This window comes from Diadema setosum, chromosome 8 (assembly GCF_964275005.1).
Source record: "Diadema setosum chromosome 8, eeDiaSeto1, whole genome shotgun sequence".
Classification (NCBI taxonomy): Eukaryota; Metazoa; Echinodermata; class Echinoidea; order Diadematoida; family Diadematidae; genus Diadema; species Diadema setosum.
The window spans coordinates 17,837,852-17,860,741 of NC_092692.1; the positions used below are offsets into that span (position 1 = coordinate 17,837,852).

Genomic DNA, 22,890 nt, shown 5'->3' on the forward strand with positions numbered 1-22,890 from the left:
TCACCCTCCAATACATAGCAGACGTGGCGCCCCCTCGTGGCGAAGGAAGAGAGAACCGTGATTTGATACGCCGTTGACAGAGGAAATAATCTTATACCACAGTCTAAATATCATTTGAAGTTTAAAACTGTCTGAAGTTAATGGATTTTGAACCGAATTACATTTCGTATAGGCATACTTTGATTTACATTTCTCTGAAAAAGAAAAATGCATTAGACAGTCAGAAAGTTTGAAAACTAATCTGAAACCCGTCAGTATTAGCAACGAAGAATCCTAAATAAGGGTCACACGCTCAGGATTCAGTTATTGCTCTATTATAATTTTGATTGATGTTTACTCAAAAGTTCGTCATCTACAAAACAGAAATAACAAGACAGAGACAATAAATCTTCAGTTTTCCATATCAGTCGTGCATTTTAGAAGGAGGAATAGTTGATACTCAATATAATGTCTCTACCAACTGTTAAGGCATAAACAAACCGCGCGTAATCCCAACCTCGTCGCCACGAACCACTTTACTCAAAGAGCAAGTGAGAAGCACGCGAAGGAGTACAACAGAGCACTGTTCCTCCGCACGCTGGTTGCTCCACGCCGTATATGCGAGTGAGGGTGTGGCTTAAACAAAGTGATACCTTCTTCCCGCCCTCCTGTTGCTCCTGCTTTGCTCCCGTGGATACACTAGCAATGTTGGCAAAATACTGGATGACCTTTTTGGTGTTTTCTGTTTTCCCTGCACCCGACTCTCCACTGGTGGTGATGAAGTGGCGTGGACAGGTGGCGCAGGAGGTGATAGCGATGGGTGGTGGTGACGGGAGGAGAGAGGTTGTGGGTACAGGTGTAGGGGTGGGGGTGGGGCGATTGAGGAGATTACAGGTGCCAGCGATGATAGAGAAAAGAGGAAGAACATGGTTAGATAATATCTTTGAATGAAAAGGAGTGAAATCAAGCAGCAAACAGCACAGAAAAAATAATATTTTCTTACAAGTTAGCAAAATGCACATATACGAAATGCCGGACAGCCAGAGATATTTTTGAGTGATTAGTAATGAAGCGTTAGTTGTTGGATTTTGTTTTCTTTGAGCGGCTTGCATGAGGCTAGCTGATTATTCCCCAGAAGTCATTTATTTAGAATAAGATCCATGCTCATAAAAATTGTTTTGAAATAATTCGAAATTCATTTTGAAGAAAAATGCACTGCAGACTTCTGTTCTCTATGTGTGTTTTTCATGTTCAGATCTATTACTGTATTATTTTCATTATTTCTCATGCGAAGTTATGCCATTCCTTACATGCTGCATCGTGCATTGTAATCATAACTTAAACGATTTACAAGACAGAACAGACGAACAATACATGAACTTTGTAAGACATTCACATTAAATCAAAATAGTTGAAAGTTAGTTTTGTTGTGTTCCACTTGCCCCGTTTAATTTCGAATCATTTGGTGTCATTCGCATTCGATTATATGGATGCCATTGAAAGTTGAAAATATGCAAGACAGACAATTGAGCGATATTGTAAATACGAACTTCTGTAAGCATATAGGAAAAGTTACTGCAATAATCCATGCTCAAATGCTTAATTTTGGAACGGGCAATGCGAAAAGGTAATTTTTGGAATGGAGGAAAGGGGAAAACCTTACTCGAGCATGGTAGGGAGAGTCGTCCTAAATATAGCCTTATAAATTCAAGATACGATACGATGATAGCTGAACTCAATATGAAACTTATCAATTCAATTGGAGAATATCTAATGGCATATAGGTGACTGAAAGTACTTGTCCATCAAATTTCGTGTCAGTATTATGACATGTGTTTGTAACATTACATTTCATATTGCACTTTTATGGACGTCATTTTTATTTTTGATGAATTTTGAAAAGAATGGGGAATTATTTGAGCTCAGCTAAAATTTACAGTTTCGAGATTGATAACAGTTACAAATCAGTATAAACCTAAAGTACACAGACACTGACTACGGTACGATAATACATGAATACATAGACGGCTACACTAAACGTACATGTACAAGAAGACGTTCAAGATTTTCGAAGGTTCCACGACATCCGAAATTTGGGATGAATTACGTTATCATCCAATTTTGAACATCTGGGACTGAATGGATTCCAGTCGAAGAGAATACTGTGCTCGTTGTTGTAAACAAGGAGTTAGTACGTATCGTTTAAAAATGCGAGTGTGTAGTTTTGTTTGTTTGATTTGTTTGTTTGTTTTTTTTATTGTGAAGTGGAATCTCCGACAATCATGTTTCAACAACCTGCGATTTCTCTACCAAACGTACAATAGACAAAATAATTTCTCGTGCAATTATGAAGTGTCGTCACCATGAAAGCTGTAAGAAAAGATTAAGAAATCACCACTATTGTATGGGAGTGAAAAACAACAGAAGAGAAAACCGTTAGTAGATTTCACATCATGAAGACATATAGATACATATGAAATACAGCAAACATATTAAAGTCATCACAATTACACTCAAACAGAATAGTGGTCTTTTGCTCTGCCTACAAAGTATAATATTATATAACTCTCAACAAAAGTAACATTTCTAAACACATTGTTTTCGATTATTGTCATTCTTATTCTCATTCTCTACAGTTAATTCTCTTATTTTATCAATGTATAAAAGGAAACGCTCAGATAGCATTATCATTAATATACTGGTGCTTCATGATTATAAATATTCTGCAAGAAATCTTTCCCTAAACGAGATTGCTGTTGTCTGAACATTATGTCCCTCTGTCTACAGGCATTACTCACGTGATCAACATTGACTGATTCTCGTGGTCTAGATACAAGAAAAAAAAAGTACACACAAACAAAATGGGAGAGAAATTAATATGATTTCCGGGTACATCAATGTGCTTAGTAACCATTACTGGAAGAAAAGAGATTTACATCTCATCATGCATGAATAAAAGACCTAATAGAAGAGCAAAATTTGAAAAAGCAGTTATGAAAAAAAAAATGTACGACTCTGTTTCATAAACAAATGCAATCAAACTTAGGTCGAAAAATCAAACGGAATTCAGATATCAGCCAATCAGAATTGAGTATTCAGAGTTTATGATTGATCTCAACTTTTATGCCACAAGATTTAGGGGACTGGGTTGTTTTGTCTTGTTTTGTATTTTGAGGATGGTAATACGTCTTTTGGCCATATCGCCATAGAGCACCAAAAAAACGCGATTACAATGACATTGAGTTAATTTCCATTTATGTATATAGGTGTCAGTGATACTTAAAGTGCATATGATAAACTGTTAACTTAACACATTAAAGTGCTCATCTCACAACTTATGAATGCTGGTTTCTGATGCCTGTCTCTCATTATCATACAGCCAAAGACAATGTTTTCAGATATTTTAGCAACACACACAAGATAAGATAGGCGTCAAGTGACGAGTTGGAAGGGTTGTGGGGGGGGGGGGAAGGGGCGTGGTCGAGAACTTACTCTGCAACATGTCGTGGTAGGCGTTGTCGGCGATGGAGTAGACGTGGGGCGGCATCTCGCTGCGCCTCTTGCCCTTGTAGAGCATCACGACCTTGTCGGTGTAGATGGGGAGCCTACGGTATGGGTTGATGGCCACGCAGAAGAGTCCAGAGTAGGTCTGTATACAGCCGATGTAAAAAAACAAAAACAGAGGCAATGATCGCGTTTGATCGAATTTGATCGAGTTTCTATGGGAAATGGATGCTGATATTCTTGACATGGAAAGGAGACATTTTTGACGAAACCTTGCACAGTATAAGAAATGATTACATTCTCGTTCACAGCGGGGTCACATAATGTGAATTGATACCCTGATAAAAGTATTAGTGGCAGCAACTAAAGTGGATGTAGTCATGAACATGTCTTGAAACATAAATTCACTTTTCGTTTCTCTGCAATGCGCGCTATGATCTGAACGCATGCTTTATAATGTACGATTTTCTTTTATGTACTCTCTGTAAATCAGCTGTACAGCTACTTTAACGGATGAATATACGTCTATCTGTCAGTGCGAGGTTTGTGGTGTAATCACAGCAAAATGTTTATTGTACTTTCATACGGCTGTACTATGACATTTTAATGGAAATCGAATGTCATTTGATTCCATTAGCCTTTGTCTAAGTTTCATGATCTATTACAGACACAATATGACAGCCTGGTCTCCCCCTTCTCGATATATCTTAGGCTGTATATTGTTATCTCTCGCCACACGCACGACTCGAGTTTGTGTTTGTATTTTTTTATCCCTTCATTCCCTCTCCTTTTCCTTTCTCTTAGTCAAGATACCTCTACACTTTCCATGCATCCACATCATACTTTTTTTTGTTGTTGTTTGGGTGTTGTTGTTCTTGTTGTTGCTGCTTTTGTGTAGGTGTTTTCTGTTTTCATCTTGGCAGGTGTCTCACCTTATGCGTGCACAGGTCAGATAAATTCGATTCAAATAAGTCTGAAACTCGCAGAACTACAACATACAACGCTATTCGTAATGTATATATCAAACATAACAGTGGCGAAAAGTGAAGTATGTACATGATCTGGGCCCCGTTTTATCAAAAGATAAAATCGATTTTAAATTTCCTTACCACACAGTCTGCCATAGACTTACAGTTGAAATCAACTTTATAATTGATTTTAACTCTTCATAAAACAGGGCCCTGGCTTTGCACACTGAAAAGCGTATATAGGCCCCTATTACGTTGTACAATGGCTGCGAGCTTAATGAATAATCAGTTCATAAACCAGCCTTCCAATCATTCTCAAAGATTTGGCTTGATCAATGAGGGAGTCCTAACGTGACGCAAAAAAAAAAAAAAAAATCTCACAAACAGATTGAAAAAAAGCAATATAAATAGCTCCTTTACAGTATTTTACCTCTGTTTTTTCTTAACAGTATAAAAGTATGTTTAGCTTATTCTCTGAAATAAAATTCTATATGATTACATAACGCAGAGATGGACTCATTTAAAAACCAACGCTGGCAAGGGTATTGCATAACACGAAGTATCACAACATTTTTTTTTTTAATAAAAATTCTTTGGCCATGATAAAAAAGGTATATGTAACACAAGAGGCTAGAAAATTTTCATAAATCACTTATATTGTATGGCACGTTACACTTTAAGGTATAGAATAGTTAAGATGACCAAAAAAAAAAAAAAAAGGTTACTGAAGTTAGTGATTTAAAATGGTAATGGATTTGTTACACGTTTACACTAATGATATAATGCACTAACTCTCTCTTCATGTCTGATTCAAAATATTGTCCATGCAATGAAGTAAAAGTATTAAGCATTCTTTAATTCGTTTGTTGGGGATATTGTGTAGTTCTTATTTCTTCTCTCGCTCACGTCCTCCCTCTTTATCTTTCTTTCTTTTATAATATTATATGAATATATTTGTTTAAGCTTCCGGGACTATATATGCATGATATGGCTCAACTAGGTTTTATCTCTTTTCTTTTTCTTTCTCTCTTTCTCGTGCAATATAATATATGCCAATCTATCGTGATTACTCTATATTCGTCTTTTATTTGATATAATAGGATCTGATTAATGAGGTGAACCGACCCAGCCCGTGTCTCCCACCCAACCCCTTAATGCCGGGCTCTCTGCCGCGATATCGGGTGCGTGAGGGTGGAATGACTGAGGTATGCTACGCACGCCATACGCCGCGATTCCTTTGCCCATATTTAGTCGCCTGCTCGGCTTCTTGGTAATACACAGTACGGGGCGCCGAGCCCATGGCCAATCCCTCCATCTCGGCCATCTCCGACTCAACCCTCATATTTATTTCGACGCACTGATATGCCATGTGGATTTCTGGCAAGGCAAGGGTGGCAGGCGGGGGCTGCCTTTTGAATGTGACGGCTCTAGTCAAGGTGGAGAAATAATGCGGCAGCGCTAGGATGACTTACGTGACATTTTTGCGGGAGGGAAGAAGTTCAAAGACCGGCCATGACGGGGAATAAGGGTGGGGTGTACAGGATTGGAGGGGGAGGCATGACCGATGGCTGTCAATTTAAAAGAGCACGGGTATCTCACGTTACTCATTAAAGGCATGAAGAAGACAAGACGAAACGAATCAGGAGTGTTTGATCATGAACAGCGTATTACGTTTAAGAGATCAGGGCGAATGAGATTGAAGGCAATTACCCTTGTACATGAGGCAAGTAGTTTTAATTACATGTATTTCTAACACGTCATTACACCCCGGTGAAAGTCATTTACCATCTTGTTTTGACATTAGTATAACTAAACCGTAAACCACAAGATCGAAATTTAAGTCGATCGTTACTTCTGTCCTTAAAGGGTCTTGAGAAATAATCCCTTGTTCGCAAATATAGACGTCCAGCCCCAACCCGACTCTCCACCCCCCCCCCCACACACACACACACAAAAGACGTCATGGGATAGGTAACATCATGCCCTAGTTTGATCACTGTTTAATCAATGTTACAATAGAATCTAAAGGGGCATATACTCGTAAGCACATTATTTCACATTATTTTGTAAGTATAAAAACTCTCTTCTTTTTACTCTTCAATTGACGCGTTCAGTGACGAGAAACAATGAGCTCCCTTTTCAATGTCTTCGCCAGCTGTGGTTAAAAGTTACGAACGTGCATGCATTCGATTTTCTCGACTATACACTCCATTTGCCATTGTGACCTCCGAAAGATCTTATTTTGGTTGATGGGTGGAATCCCCCGATTCTCCTTCTTTCATTTATCACGCCTTGTATGGGCTAGTCATTGTGTCAACATGTTTGCTCCTTAATGACTCAGTCTCCACTCTCGAGGAGAATACACACAGATCAAAAGACGTTCAAAGCCTAATAACCCTCAATAAAACACGCAGAGCAGACAATAACGACCACTTGGCATGTCAGAGTCGTGAAACGTCAAAAGTTTCGTTGTCCAGACGATTGATCGGGTCTGGTGTACTGACAAGTAGAATTGAGAGGACTCTGCTGAAAGATGTTTTGTCTGGGGGTTTGCGGCTTCTTATCCAGTCAGTTGAATGGTGTTTTCATGTCTTCTTGCTGTGAAACTCATGTTCATTAATTTGTCTGGCTCAAGAATAATTAATTTAACATGTTTAAAGTTTAAAATATCAAATTTCAGGAGTAAAAAGATAACACCATTTTTTAATTGCACTAAATATGTATTTTCAACAACCTTCGGGTGTACGCAATGTTATATATAGAGATGAAAATCTAGAATTTTTTACTAAACAAATGAATAATGTTGATAATAATAAGTCACAAAAAAAAAACTAATGTTGATATTCATGGCTTTTGGTGAATTAGTATTTATCAGAACGATGAAAAAAGTTCCCCGTCCTTCTTATTAGACCTACTTTTCAATATTCATCATAGATATCCTCAAATGCTCAGCTAGAAAAAAATCTGAGCTGAGTCAAGCTTGCGAGCAGGTATAAAGTTTATTTCCATTCTCATATCTTCACTGAATTCTTCAGGACAACATAAACTACCTCATGGGTAATGATAATCATTAAGTAACAGCGATATGCCCGGCGTGGTTTTGAGGAGACAATAAACCTTTATTGAGTATGTATGAATAATAAAGATAACGATGATGATGATGATAATGATGATAATAATAATTTAGTAATAACAACAAAAACAATAATAATAATAATAATAATAATAATAATGATACGCAGACGATCATGATTAAAATGAGTTTGAAAAACTCAAATTGTAGAATGAGATACGGTCTCAACGAGTACTTCCCTGGATTTCTCAACACACAGAGGAGCCAACAGAGTTAATACCTTTAACAGTCTTTTGTGGGCTCTAGATTTATTTTGGGATCATTATTCTGTGCTATGCTGAATGAGGGCATGACTTGAGAACAGTCATCTACATGACATGGGGTCCTCGCAAAATGGTTCTCGTGACTGTGACGGAATGTGATGCTTGGAGTGGAACATGCATTTCAGGGGCAGGCGAGAATAGAACCCGAGCTTTACTATAGCTATCAAGAATGTGTGCAGGAAAATACTAGTCCTCTACCTCACCTCCTCCCACCCCCCCCCCCCCTCGTCCCCACCTCCTCCACCATTCCTGACAAGGTTTCAACCGTGTATTTTCCCCCTATGTATTCCTGCAGTTTCCCCCTTTGTATAGTATCTTTTTTAAGTCCTAAGAATCTCTTACTTAAACAGATATTGACAATAATTTGGAGGGACATCCCCTTTCAACTTGTTCTTTTAATTAAAGTGATAGAAGAGTATGCCATTTCGGAAAAACTTTTCCATTTTGCCTTGATATATTTTACCTGCGTTCAAGCGATAAGTTTTCATTTGCGTCAAGTTGATTGATAATGATGCTGCTTCTGATGATAACATCAATAATGATAATACATGTAATGATGATAATCGTGACTATCATTATATGATAATAATCACAATAATCCCAGCAGTAGAAGTAGGAGTAATAATGATGATAGTGATAACAACAAAGATGCAGATTCGATCATTATTTTGTGTTTTTAAATTGAAACAGCATGTGCATTATTATGGGCAAGATGAATTTCCGACCATTTCTGTGGATTTCATTTTGTTTGTTTTTATCTAAAAACATGTACGCAGTGCCCATGTTGTAAACAGCAAATGTTAATGAGAAAAATGCTTTGTGCATTGTGGCTATAAGAGTGAAAACGCGCAGACAGCAGAGGCTACATAGTAGTGATTGTGCTATATTCCATTTACATGTACGCATCATCTACACACATAGCACTTTGCACTAAATATACTCTCCCGCTTAACATGCAATCCGCATTCCTAACGTGTTTTCTGGATTACTTTCCATTCTATAAGTGGATACGCATGCGCACATGTCTTTTCTTTGTTTGCTATTCATGCACTGCGAATGAATATAAGGGAAAAATCTATGTGTCACTTTATGCCTATGTGTCCTTTGAGTGCATAGCACATAAATTATCACAGCATTGTACACACTGTCCAAAGCTCCTGGAAGAGAAAGAGTTGAGTTGACATCCATTCTATGTAAGTATGATAATCCTCTGAACACTTGTGATGCTCTCAATCTTTGACTCGAAAGATATTGTTCTTTTTTTCTGTCCTAACATCATGATAACAAAGCAATCACCAATTTGGTTGATATATTCAATAGGAGATCTAAATGGTAATGAAGAACATCTACTGAAATATACGACATCGTTTGCTACCCATGTAACGCCTTGTTGTTTTAAAGGATGATCGTTTTTCTCCTTTCTATTTACTTTCAGAGCAGTTAGATACTATGATAAGAAACAAAAAGTTAAGAATACGATCTTCTCCGACTGCAGAAATCGGCAATAACTCTCAATATTGCGCCGTATATACGAAACGAATTAGGAAAAAAATTGTGCAGCAGTTAATTTTGTGTTCCAGGTTTCCGGTCGTCCAGATAACAGTTATACTATTTTGGTGTTATGCTCTTTGCACGTACATGACTTGTTAGTGGAATGCGATTCGTTTAGCAAACAACGCCATTGGGTCTGTTGGTCAAACAACAGCTCGGCAAACAATCACTGGCAGATAACACTTTAAGCTCTGATTTCATGCCACACTACTTAATGCGCCGGTAAACACTTACAACTTGACGTGTATGTTCATTTTACAGAGCCTGCATATAACATATAATATATATATATATATATATATATGCAGTGATGTATTATATTGTTTTATCATGCTTTATTTGGTGTGCAATGTGTGTGATGTGATTGTGTGCGCGCACGCGTGTGTGTTTGTAATGGAAAGTGAAAACTAACGTTAAGACATAAAATTGACATATTAACACAATATTATTTATTCTATGAGTCCATGATATATACTTAGTAATCATTCCCCTCAAACGAAGGACCGTCATTTAAAAAGATTAAATGTCACTCTAGTCTAATCCCAAAACTGCTGTAACAAAGTGCAATGTCAGGGACGTGTTGATTTTTCTTTACTTAATTTCAGTACACTGACACTGTATACAATTAAGTTTTGAAACTTCACTTCACTCACTCCCACAAGTAAGTTTGTAACAACAAGTATGATTAAAGCTGTTCGAGCAATTTGAGATTTCGCATCTCCTCTGAAATCATACTCATCATACCGGAGATATAAAACTCTGATTTCATGTAACTGGATTAAAAAACATGATAACAATTATATCGGTGCTTATATAGGGAATAACACATAGTGCATAGATATGTCCCTATATACGCTATCATAGACTCAATCTGCCATTCATATCTGAATTGAAACAAGGCGATTAAGTATGGAGAAGAAAGGACAAGAAAATCCGGAGGTACGAATTTTTAATACAATGTGGTATCAGTATAACATACACAGATATACTGCGTTATTCGCCTCGTGAAGGGCAATGCAATTACAACTGATTCTAGCTATCTAGTCGTCGTTCTTGTTGTTTTTTGTAACTTGTACATGTATATATTGTGTACTTTATCGGCATGTGCGCTTTTCTCTTTTTACAAGGCTAAAAGGCAATCGTTTGCTAACATCCCTAAGCTGTTTTTTCATCCTTTTGTCATTTTGTCACCTTTATTCGACATTTATTGTAACCAACACGAACTTGTTGAATTGACAAAAGCTGTACGGCATCTAACCAAACAAAGTGCGGTCTGCCCTGTTAGAACAGCGTGTCGCGGCTAAAACCCAATCAGTCGTGCATGTAGACATCCCTCCTTAATCCCATTCCGATTCAGAGCGTGTCCGATCAAACTTTCGAAGACCTTTCTTCTTCTTCTTTTTTTTTTACAGTCTATTGCTCTAAATGACACAGATGCAAACGTTTTAAAACCTGCAGTCTAGACTAACACGCCATAGCCAACGATAGAACATTTCGTGTGTTGTTGAAAACTAGCTTTAAGTCCTAGTTTCATATAAATGTATTTTATGCAGATTTAGATATCAACATGGTCCTTTAAGAATTTTTAAAACAGTTAACAAGGGTGAATCTAGACGAGACGTCGGGATTTTTTTTTTCTGTTCGAGTTTGTTTTCCCTTTGTTGATTCGAAGCTGAAAATTCCTATCATAGTTTCAAAATATCTTTTAATCTTTAAATATCAACAGGGTATATAGTCCTTCAATGCTTTTTTTTTTTAAAGATGGCTAATCTACTTAATCTGAGACGTCACAAGCGGGTTTTTTTTTTTCTGTTTTCAAATTTCCTTTGTTGCTTCGAAGCTTGATCTGCAAAGGAGCTTTAAGTCCTAGTTTCATATAAATGTATTTCATGCAGATTTGAAAATCATTTAAGTAAATAGTCCTTTAAGATTTTGTTTTTTCTTTTTAAATAGCTACCAAGGTCGAATCTAAACCACACGTCATTTTATGTTGACATTTAGTCGGGATTTTTTTTTCTGTTTGAGTTTGTTTCCCCTTTGTTGATTCGGAGCTTAAAATGCCTATTATAGTTTCATAATACCTTTTAATTTTTAAATATCAACAATGCACAGGGTCCTTTAACGATTTTAAAGATAGCTATATAATCTACTTAATCTTAGACGTCATTTCTCAAAGCAGAGTCGAGCTTTTTTCTCTTTTAGCATTCCCTTTGTTGTTTCGAAGCTTGGTCTGCAAGCGAGCTTTAAGTCCTAGTTTCTTTTAAATGTATCTTATGCATGAGAACATCAAAAAAGTATAACACTATATGGTCCTTTAAAATTTTCTGAAAAAAAGCTAACAAGGACGAATCTAGACCAGACGTCATTTTTTTTTTCTTTTTGAGTTCGTTTCCCCTTTGTTAATTTGAAGCTTAAAATGCCTATTATACTTTCACAATATCGTTTAATTTTTAGATATCAACAATATACATTTTTCTTTAACGCTTTGTAAAGATAGCTTATCTGCTTAATCTGAGACGTCATTTCTTGGTTATTTTTCTGTTTTAAAATTCCTTTTGTTGTGTCGAAGCTTTCTTTGCAAACAAACAAACAAACAAACAAACAAACAAACAAACAAAAAAACAAACGAACCGTCTTGATACACCTTACTTTGAATAATCATAGTGGTGTTCACATTGCATGTTTCTCATATTGGTGACAATGATGATGATGACAATAATAATATTCAGTAGATACACATACAGTGTACAATGATTACAATGATCACGAGTCACATGTCATTAAAATCGAAATGAGTGGATTCATTGAGCAATGAAATCAATTTTGATAATCATAATGACAGCGATGGTATATAATGGCAGCAATAGTGTTAATGAAAATGATAACAAGAAACTTGTAAAGAAAATAATTGTGTACAGTAAGTTCATTCTCAACCCTTAACCCTTATATCTTTTGGCTGAGTTTATGTGAAGTGCAAGACGAAAAATGAAGTGCTATCACTTCTTAGAATGATAATATAGTATTTTAGCCACTAAGTGATATCCATTACAGCACAATGTAGTTTTATTATGTAACAGAGAATTCATTGCAGAATTTGTACAAGTTCAAAGAACTTTGCCCTTACATTCCCAGCGGGTACAAATGACCTGACACATGTACTGAAATAAACAGGTACCATTAATTCAACATAAATCTATTATTTTCACTATTCCATTGATGCTTTATGTTATTCTCTGTTTTCCCCATGTTGTTAAATCTGTTATGGTTATGTTTTCTGTTTCATCATTTGGCAATAAGTATCGCGTTTAGTATACCCATTTTGTGTACATTCATTTTCCCTAGATTCGTAACCATTCTGGTTGAATTTCATGTTTGTTTTATCTTTGTTCATTTATATGCATGCATAAAACGGACGTGCCAAAAACCATGCCTCACCGGCTGAGTTTTTATCCGTGTTTAATGTAATAAGACAGACAAAACAAACCATAGCTATAATTGTTCATTTGTGAAATATAGGCCTATAGATTTTGTGTCTGGCAGGTATATATATATATATATATATATATATATATATATATATATATATTATGTATATAATTATCATAATTATGTATATGTGATGCATGTCCTATGTATGCAGGCCTATGTAAGAGAACATCCATATGCATATAGATATTATGACATGTGTGTAGGCCTACATACATAGCGTGAGAGTATGTATGTGTGTTATCTATAATGCAGATTCAATGCCATTTCACCCCGCTTCGGTAAGTGGCAGCGTCGCTTCGAGTTAATCTATCTGACAGTCTTCAGAGTGCCGATGCAGCGCGACATCTGTTCTCGACGCTCCGAGGATTCTATTTCTGCGCGAGAGACAAACTCGATGGAATGTGCTTTAATGTTGACCCAACGGATATCCGCAACATACCCTGTCTCTCTCTCATAGTCTCCTCACCAGACTTAACATACTTTTTCTAATCCTCAGCATGAATTAACGTCCTACTTCCAATGGGTATCGCATGGCTACCTATATCTATGTCCTAATAACGCATCTAACTTTTAGCGAGGTTTGAAGACACATCATACTTTACTTCCCATTTTCCACACGTTAAATGGGTCTAGAACGGCTCTCCGTTTTTAGTTTCATCTAATGACAGATGCTCGTTATGCATCTTCCTCAAAATGATGATTTGAACAATAACTTTTCAACAAAAAAAACCCCCAAAACATAAACATAAAATGATGTCTTTTTTAGCACGTGTAACTGGTTATATCTTTTCGTTGTTGTCATTTTCATTTCGAATAATTGTTAGTTATTTAAATCTCATTCAAATATATTGTCGCTAGTAGACGATAAATATTACTATTAGGCCTACGGCAAGAAAACCAAGTTAGGCGAGGGAGAGCTTATTTCAGTTCTAAGATAAACAATGTACAAGTTTCAGTTTACATTATATCAACCAGTTCCCATAAATGATTTCTCTGATACAGACACTATATCAGAAACCCTTATATTTTTGGTTTTGGGATACCCAAATTTAATTAATCCTCAAAGTAAAGCGCAGTAGAAAGGACAACATCGCCGAACCAAAGATAGCCTTTGGGCACCTTGCCACGGTTTTCTTTCGGTATGATAAAAGCATGTACGTATACTGAATATATTTTCTAAATCTAGCTTAACCAAACTGCCGGGAAGAAAGAACACAAACTTCCCTTCCTTAGCGATTCCTAAAATGTACAGTCACCGACCACCTATTCAGTTACTAGTTGATACCCTTGTATCCCCTATCCGGAAACCGGAGTCGTGGGTATCCGCTAATAGCCTCGCAAGTTCCCTATATGGTCAAGGGTACTAAATCGCGCGCTGGTATGACCGATCCCGCGCGTGTTTACCGCGTCAGTAGCGCGCTAAAAGGTCAGAGCTGTCGGCTACGTCTTTGATGTACGTCGTAATTACCCAGGAAGCCTGATTTTGATGGGTCAATCCGGTAAGGACAGATGAGAGATGGGGGCACTGGAAAGCAGTTAAGAGAAATATCCTCCGCCGAAACTACAAACGTTATTTGCACTAACAGACATTCGATTTTTCTGCGCATTGCACTCCAACTGCTCATGTCAAATGGGGTATATCCTCGATGCAAGTACATTCTGACAAACCTCATACGTATATTGGTACAGAAGACAGACTCTCAAACATAAATTCAGAATAGCATTTGCGTTAATTGGACATTTGAATAAGACAGTGTTCGCATTGGCTGAATCTTTTTTGTCCTCATTTCAGTTGTTTTCTATCCACATTATATTTTTTTCTTATCCTTTCTGTACATGAATTGAATGGATAAAAGATGACAAAGAGCTGGACTTAAAGGGAAGGTAAACCCAAAGAGCAATGTGAATTGAGTGAAAGCAGCAACATTAGTAGAACACATCAGTGAAAGTTTGAGAAAAATCGGACAATCGATGCAAAAGTTATGAATTTTTTTAGTTTTGGTGTTGGAACCTCTGGACGAGGAGACTACTAGAGGTTATGACGTATGAGTGGACAACAGTATAAAGAAAATATAAAGAAAATTTCACAAAAATTCACTTTTCCAGCATTATAAAAGAGCACTTGACTAGCCGCTTTCAGAAAGCAGGGGGAATAATTGCTACCCATAACATATATCAGTATCAAGTTGATGGAATTTGTAATTTTCATGAAAAATGAATTTTTGTGGAATTTTCTTTATATTTTCTTTTTATTGTTGTCCACTAATACGTCATTACCTCTAGTAGTCTCCTCATCCAGCGGTTCCAATATCAAAACTTTAAAAATTCATAACTTTTGCATCGATTGTCCGATTTTCCTCAAACTTTCACTGATGTGTTTTACTAATGTTGCTGCTTTCACCCAATCCGCATTGCTCTTTGGGTTTACCTTCCCTTTAAATGAGTTTTCCTGCCAATGATTAAGAGAGGCATCTCTCTCTCTCTCTCTCTCCCTTCTTTCATTTGATCTCGAATCTCCAGCTCATGCGATTTAGTTACGATTATTTCTGTCTGACCTTTGACACAAAACTGGAGGTCACGGGAGTGCTTGAATTGGCATAAACACGCATGAATAGCTTCACGATACATTGTATTATCTCTTCTCTTCTACATTATAGCTACCACAAGGGTAAATGGCATTTGAACAAAACATTGTGTCGTCTATATACATCACGTTTTGTATCGATATGCAAATACAAAGAATCAGGAAGTATTTCCAACGTGACGTGAAGAGGAGGTCAAAGGTAGCCGACGCCAAAGAGTGGATGCTATCAGAGATACCAACCAATTTCCAGACATACGAACCAGATTCTGATGTCTAAGGTCAAAGGCAAGGTGGCCTACGTAGCTAAGATCGGAGTGGTATACCTCTATTGCTACTTTCAGTGAGATGGATAAGGGAGAACTGGGCCAGCATTTGGAATAAGGCAGAACTTGGCCTGAATTTGGAGGGAGGTTTGCGATCACTGCATGTGACAATAATCATGTTACTATATCAACACTTCAAAAGCTCACAGCCAATTGGTCAATGTTTAGTTGCCGCCAAGTTTTGTTCAAGCAAATGGGGTTTAAGGACAGAAGGCCACCACTGTCTCTGACTTTCTCGTCACATTTTCAAGTCACAATCAGGCATTCTATTGACTTACGTAGATCAGACCGGAGTAGTATCTTTGCCTCAGGTTTTCCAGAACGCTGGCTTCGTTGAGGTATGTCATGCCGGCCATGTCTTCGATCTTGTCGAACTTGGGTGGGTTCATCTGTTGGGTGTCATCTTTCTTGATTGTCACTTGCTGCGATTGAAAAACAAAACATAGAACAGGCGTGAGGTGACAATTCGATAATGAATAATAACATTATTTCTTATTATCTGTTACGTGCCATCTGCCGATGGAAACGGTTGTTGTTGTTGTTGATAATTAGATAACGCTAGCCATTATTTTCAAAATAATCTATTATCAATGGAATAATTGTCATGACAGAGAAGATATTGTGACACCGATTATGAGGAACACTAGTCCATGATCATTTTCGTTATCTCTCAAGACCTAAAATTAACTAAATTTCCAAATGAATGCAAAATTACGCTCGCTATCAAATTAAATCTAAGTCATTTTAAGTGCATAATCTAGTCCCTTGAAACTCGGTCTTTGTTTTGTCAATTCATCCTGTTATCCATACGTCTTTAATACCAAATACTTTCACAAAAAGTTTAAATCGATAGCTAGAATCATAGTTTCTTCTTTTCCTTTGATTTGATTGACGTATTTGATCACTCACGCCATCTATGTCACTTTGTTGGAAATAATTACTCAGAATGACAAGGATATATGAGTAAAAGGCACAGATGAAGCCTGACAATGAGAGAATACATCAGTCATAATTAATCAGTATAGTATCTAAATGAGGATGTGCTGCATGTGCATAATAATTATGTGATTCTGAAATGTTGATCATTACAGGGTTCCTTGTAATCATGATAGGTAAGCATTAAGTTTAATAAAATGGATGAGGTATTAACAAACATATGCAGGGCAGTAATTTCGACCTTTTCACTTTTACATCACAGTTAGCACCTAAAGAAATAAATCGAGCTCTATAGCAGCAAGGTAAGAATAAATGTTACTTGAAATTTTAGGCAATCACTCGTTAATTCCGAGCTAACAATTCCACAAACTGTTTGCACAGAGCTCGTGTTTTAGACAAAGCCACTCCTCAATCGTCCCCTGATTACATAACGACGTACCCCGTGAACTCTATCGGTTTTAAGTGATAAACCGATGTACTTAATAGTGTAAATAGGAGAGAAAATAGTAATGGCCTAACGAGTAGCAATGCTCAATAAAGGTACCTGGTGTGAAAAAGCCTAGTTCTTCAACACACTACAGCAAGCCATGATCGTTATCATATTTTGAATTAAGATAATCAATGTACACCCTATGACTTTCAGCGTTTTAAGTTTCAGTAAAGTTCAATGACTACGCATGCGGCAAGTATAGTTTCTCATATGGATTCATATATATTAATGGGGGTGGGCCGCCATTGATACTCATACCTGTTGTTTGAAATGGGAGATGGAAAAGTATCCATAAGCATTATGATCCAAATTAACTCCAGATGTATCATAATTGTAATTCTTTGTCAGGTGATAAATTTCAACAAATTAGAATTTTCATTTGATTTCATTGAAATGGTCTCCTGTGACCACGTTTTAATCGGAAAACGTCTGACGAAAGAGATACTGCAGGTTTGATTACCATAGTGACATACTGCCTTGCCTATCATAGCACAACTTGTCATTGATACTCGTTACATAATTTTTATACTGTAATATCAAGCGGTAAATGAAACAAAGCCACATCATTAATGACCATATAGACACTTTATGACACATCCGAATGTTTAAGTTTGAAATAGATATATAAATAAACAAATCAATTTTGAAAAAGAATCATATCAAGATAAAAACATAAGGTTTCTATTCACAATTACTCTGATCAAATTTTGAATGAAATCTTCATATTTAGATAGAATCTATTCAAAATTTCAGCAGATTTTAAGTGCATGTAGAAACGTCATAAATTCCCTTTTTAAAACAATTTCTAATCAAAATTGACTTTTTTGTTGAGCGTTTACTGACTAATTATTGTTGTAAGTGTCATTGTTAACAAAAAGAAAAATAATTTTTTCATTTCACATCAAACCTTTCTCCCAAATGCTCTGTTCAGATTGTTTCGTATAATGAGTGACGAATATTGACACTAACAATAGGCCCTACGTGTTTGAGATATTAGAAACCTGTACCCACGTTGTTTGCATTATTTTTTTCTGCTGCTCAAGTCAAAATAGAAAGCAATTACATTATGAAGAATTATACACTTATAACTAAATTACAAAGGATCAAAACAAAGTACAATCTCATGTAATGCTGCTACATAATTATGATAAAACATTTGGGGTTGTATAAATCATAGAAGGCAGTACATTCGATTCAACGAGGAAGCGGGAGAACATGCATAGCATAGATTAACTGGTCTGATGACCTCATACACTGGGAATTTAGCTCAGGTTTGCCTCTCACAGAAGGTAGATTTTTGCAGTATTGGCAGTGGAAGAAGGATGTAAGGTGTATACAGCTAGTGCTAGGCGCGTGCAGTATGTACTTCCAAAGTTGTTGTTGTTTTGTTTTTTTTTTAACAATGCGAACTATTCCGCTGGGAGAATGACACACATAAACAGATGATTTCTAGCTCATGAAGTAATTTGAGATTGTATTTGTAAGTCTTGTCATAGATAACAAGAGGCTGGTTCAAAGTTACTTCTCTCAGGATACTGTAATAAGGAATTCTTCCCGCAAATTCTTAGTTACTCTTGGAAAAATAACCTGTTACTGTTTTTGGATGATTGTAGATTTAAATTACCCATGATTCTCTTGCTGTTGTTGTTGTTGTTGTTGTTTTTGTTAGAGCAGTTCGTTGCCATGTCCTTATACATCGCCTACAACATCAGCTACAAGATTGATAATGATGATGAATGATTTTATATGAAAGATGACGAGCCTTGATATTATCACCTTTTTCACAATCACTGATAAAGATGTTTTATTATCACTGTCATTTTTACCTGATTATCATTTACTATTTCGGTTTTGGTGGTTATTTTGCTCAAGCATAAATAATTTTTGCGTCGAGATATTTTCCATTTGCAGAGAGTGACAAAATGTCCTTCATGGACGTAAATTAATATTGATTATTCAGTGTCTAAGTGATAGCCATGATAAAAAGTCACGGGCATATTACATGCTCAGATGGGATTCGAACCCACAACGTCCTGATTGCTAGACAGGCGTCATATCCATGAGACTACCATGCTTCCGCCCGAAAACCAGTGATCGTTCTTACTCCTTATGGCGGCGCCGTTTACTTTAATTTTATCTTATTTGATTTGAACTTATTTCCACTTTGTGTTCACAAAAGTGTGAAACAAACATCCCTGAGTTACAATACTATTACTATATGATAGTATTTTTTTACATTTTTATGTACAAAAACAATCGAAATAATAATACATGTACCAATAACATAAATTGCAAAACTTACAGTCGTAAGAACCCAAACTTATGCAAATGAATGATTTCTCTCTCTTTTTGCGTTGGGATAATTTTTCAGTGCAACTGATTGACAAAATGTCCCTCATGGACGTAAGTAAATACTGATTATTCAGTGTCTGAATAATAGTCATTAACCCAAATCATGAGCATGCATACTCGGATGGGATTCGAACTCATGACAACCTGATTACTAGACAGGCTGTTTACTGGTTCTTGTTTTAATTAAATGAATGTGTCGATTTCGATTTTACCTCTCAAGATTCTCGACTGTTTCTTCACCTGTCAACTACATCAGATACAGCCATTATTTTGTAGTATAAAGCTTACCTTTCCTGTAACTGTCTTGACCGTGACCTGGTCACCCTTTGTGCTGAGGACCTCACCCTTGATAAATCCAGCCTTCTCATCGGGAATCCAGCAGTTCTTCTTGCCGTCGAAGGCCGTGGCCTGGGACTCGAGCTGGGATTTCCTGTCGACCTGCAGGAAACTTTCCGGATCGTCCGACATCTTGGCGGAGCTAGGCGGTGCGCTTCGGTAGGAGACGAGACTGAGAGGAAGCCGTTCAACTCGGAGGTAGGAGCAGCCTGAAGGGGATTGATGATGACGACAAAGAGAATCAAGTGAGTCCAATAAATAGAAGTTCTATCCCTTGAAGTGTGTTGGGATAAGATATTTATTTGGATATGAAAAATCACGCACTACTTTGCATTATTGAAATTATATTCTGAAAGGACGGCAGAGCCGCAATGTAATGTCAAAACGGAAATGAGAATGGTAAGAATATTAGCTAGAGTCGAGCGAGATTGAAGGTCACCTTTAACCCAGTCTGCATTAGCTAGGTAAGCGTTCAAACGGCAAGAAATAATTTTAAAGACTCTTATATAGCTCATCAAAATGCGGACCAAGTAGATACAGGTGAAATATTCAATTTCACGCGGAACACATTACAAATTATCAAAACAAGTATACAATAGGTTAAAAAAGAAACAAAAAATGGTGTTACAGTTAAAACCAAAACTTTCCGAAGAACATTTAGGAACCTTCTCAGCGAGAGATATCTAAGTGATGCAAAGGTACACGCAAGCGCGCACGCACGCACGCACGCACCTATACGTAATCATGCATATACACCCACGCACTTATCTATACCTTGTGATGGAGTGCGAGTGAATGGTTTTATACAGCACCCATAACCATTCCTTCGCATCACCTGTATATACCACTGCGATCTTAAATGTCTCTTCAGCATCTTTTCTTACAATGATCAAATTGTCCCTTATCAACTTAAAATGCATCACACACTCAAATCCCCATTATCTTATCCACAGAGAAGTGAACTGAACTGAAGTTAACAGGTACAGATATATGGCAGAAGCCAATCATTATGACTTATGAGTTACGGCTTCTTTGAGCACTGTCATCCCATATCTTAGCGTGAAACTTAGTTTACGCCAACAATGTATACTATCCATGCAATGCATACATCACGGAGTTTACCCGAGTATAAATTGATAGTTTGTAAACATTTCGACAACAATAGTCAGTGTCTTGATCGCATTATAGGAACCAATTCAACTACAATTTACGAGAAAGAAACAAAGTTACAAGGAGCATCATCATATCTATGAATACTACTTTTTAAACACCAATAGTTCAAATGCTAATAGAACGGATGCACATCAGAGTGCAGTTTCATTGCAGTAAAAGAAAACCCTCACAGACAGTCTATAAACTAAGCGGTAGCGATACTATAGGACAATAACCTAATTTGCATTGTTCGCTTTTGGTGCGTAAATGTAGAACATGGTGCTGACCTATATCCGCAATTTACTAAATGTTCTCAGGTAATGGAGCTTTTCTGCAAAGTTTTTTGGTATTCAAATCGAGAAATCACTCGCCATTTTAGACCAGTAAACTGCAAGGAAGGCCAAACCACAGGGTTTAATGTGGCGAAGGCCTTGGTTTGAGCCTGGCTGCGCACAGCCCATATATGGTACCTGAGCGTCCCTACTCAGCGGGAGGTGACGCTGGTTGTTTGGCTCATTACTTGCCCAAGAGGAGGCTAATCTCCGAAATACATGTAAGTTTTTACTCCTTAAAGACGAACAAACTGTTCTGCCGATTTGTCTAATTAATCTAGATGTGATATTCAAGTCTATGAACAAAACAAATCATCTCAAATCAAAAGTAAAATAGATGGCTACAAAGAAACACGAGATATAGAATTGATACAAACACGAAACAAAAATTATTGAGCAACTGTTTTCAAACTAATAATGCCTGTTGTAATACTTTAATAAAGGATGACTCTTGCTATGAAAGGTGACTACCAGTCTGTAGTATCACTATGTTAAAATGCCATTGTCAAAAATACAAGTTCTCTTATTATGTTAAGCAAGAGCATATACAATGGCGACAAAAGTTTAATATTGTATGCATATTGATGGCGGAATCTAAATCAAAACAGTTTGAAAACAGTTTGAACCTTGCAGGTGCCTTAGGCTATGACAGGCTAGTAGTATATCAACTTAGGATGCGCACGTAGGGATTGCGAACGTGTGTGTGAACACAGAGAAACGAACACGTCAGAGGTCCCCTATGACACAAAATTCACAAGAAATTCCTTACAAATTCAGTTAGTATCCAAGCTCACTGTAGATTTGTTTCAGACACAAAAATCGCTCGTACGACGTGTACACTCCAAGATGGCCCCAAAAGGAGTGATATCGACTCGTCTGCCAAGCCAAACAGACAGTATTCTGCGTCAAGTTCTCTCTCCTCACGCTCTGGTTGACACAAAAATCCCAAGTACAAACTGTGTTATCCTCGCCAATAACACAAATCCTGAAAATCCACAAAAACAACGTTCTATGTAGCGATGTTAGCGATGCAATGCGATTGACAGACGTTGGAATGTCATCGATGAGCGACGGGGAAAAAGAGACAGAAAAAAAAAAATCACGAAAACAAAGGCCGGCTTATTGAGTCCAAATTGGTCTAATGGGAAACGGAATTCGAAGGGAGAAGGAAAAACTCAGTGGAGAGAATATAATTCTTACTTACCGTAGGAAGAGGAGTCGGAGAGTCGACTGAGACGAGACCGTCCAGATTGCGAGCTAAAGCAATCTGTGACTTGGTGTCTGCTCACCAGCAAACACCCATTCAAGTACTTCGCACTACGGACCGGCTCGACGCTGATTGGCCAGTGGCCTGGGTACACCCTGTCCGACTACTTTCAACCAATGACGTCAAAATGTGAGGAGAACATTAGCATCTCATCTGCATAACTTGATACTCGGGGTAAAAGCGTGACGTCACGGCACGAGCCACGGGTATGTAGTCGGTATGCGAAGAATT

General features: G+C 37.2%; 1 protein-coding gene across 3 annotated transcripts in view; it reads right to left on the reverse strand.

Moving 5' to 3' along the window:
- LOC140231892 (myosin-16-like) overlaps positions 1-22,653 on the reverse strand; it is a 77,198-nt gene extending 54,545 nt beyond the window's left edge. For all 3 annotated transcript variants that reach the window (XM_072312044.1, XM_072312043.1, XM_072312045.1), the window contains exons 1-6: positions 22,597-22,653; positions 19,861-20,117; positions 16,073-16,216; positions 3,472-3,628; positions 2,778-2,805; positions 633-747 (exon numbers count right to left, since the gene is read on the reverse strand). In XM_072312044.1, coding sequence (XP_072168145.1) covers positions 633-747; positions 2,778-2,805; positions 3,472-3,628; positions 16,073-16,216; positions 19,861-20,040 — 624 coding nt within the window. In that variant the 5' untranslated portion in view covers positions 20,041-20,117; positions 22,597-22,653. The remainder of the gene's footprint in view (positions 1-632; positions 748-2,777; positions 2,806-3,471; positions 3,629-16,072; positions 16,217-19,860; positions 20,118-22,596) is intronic.
- Positions 22,654-22,890: the final 237 nt, after the last annotated feature.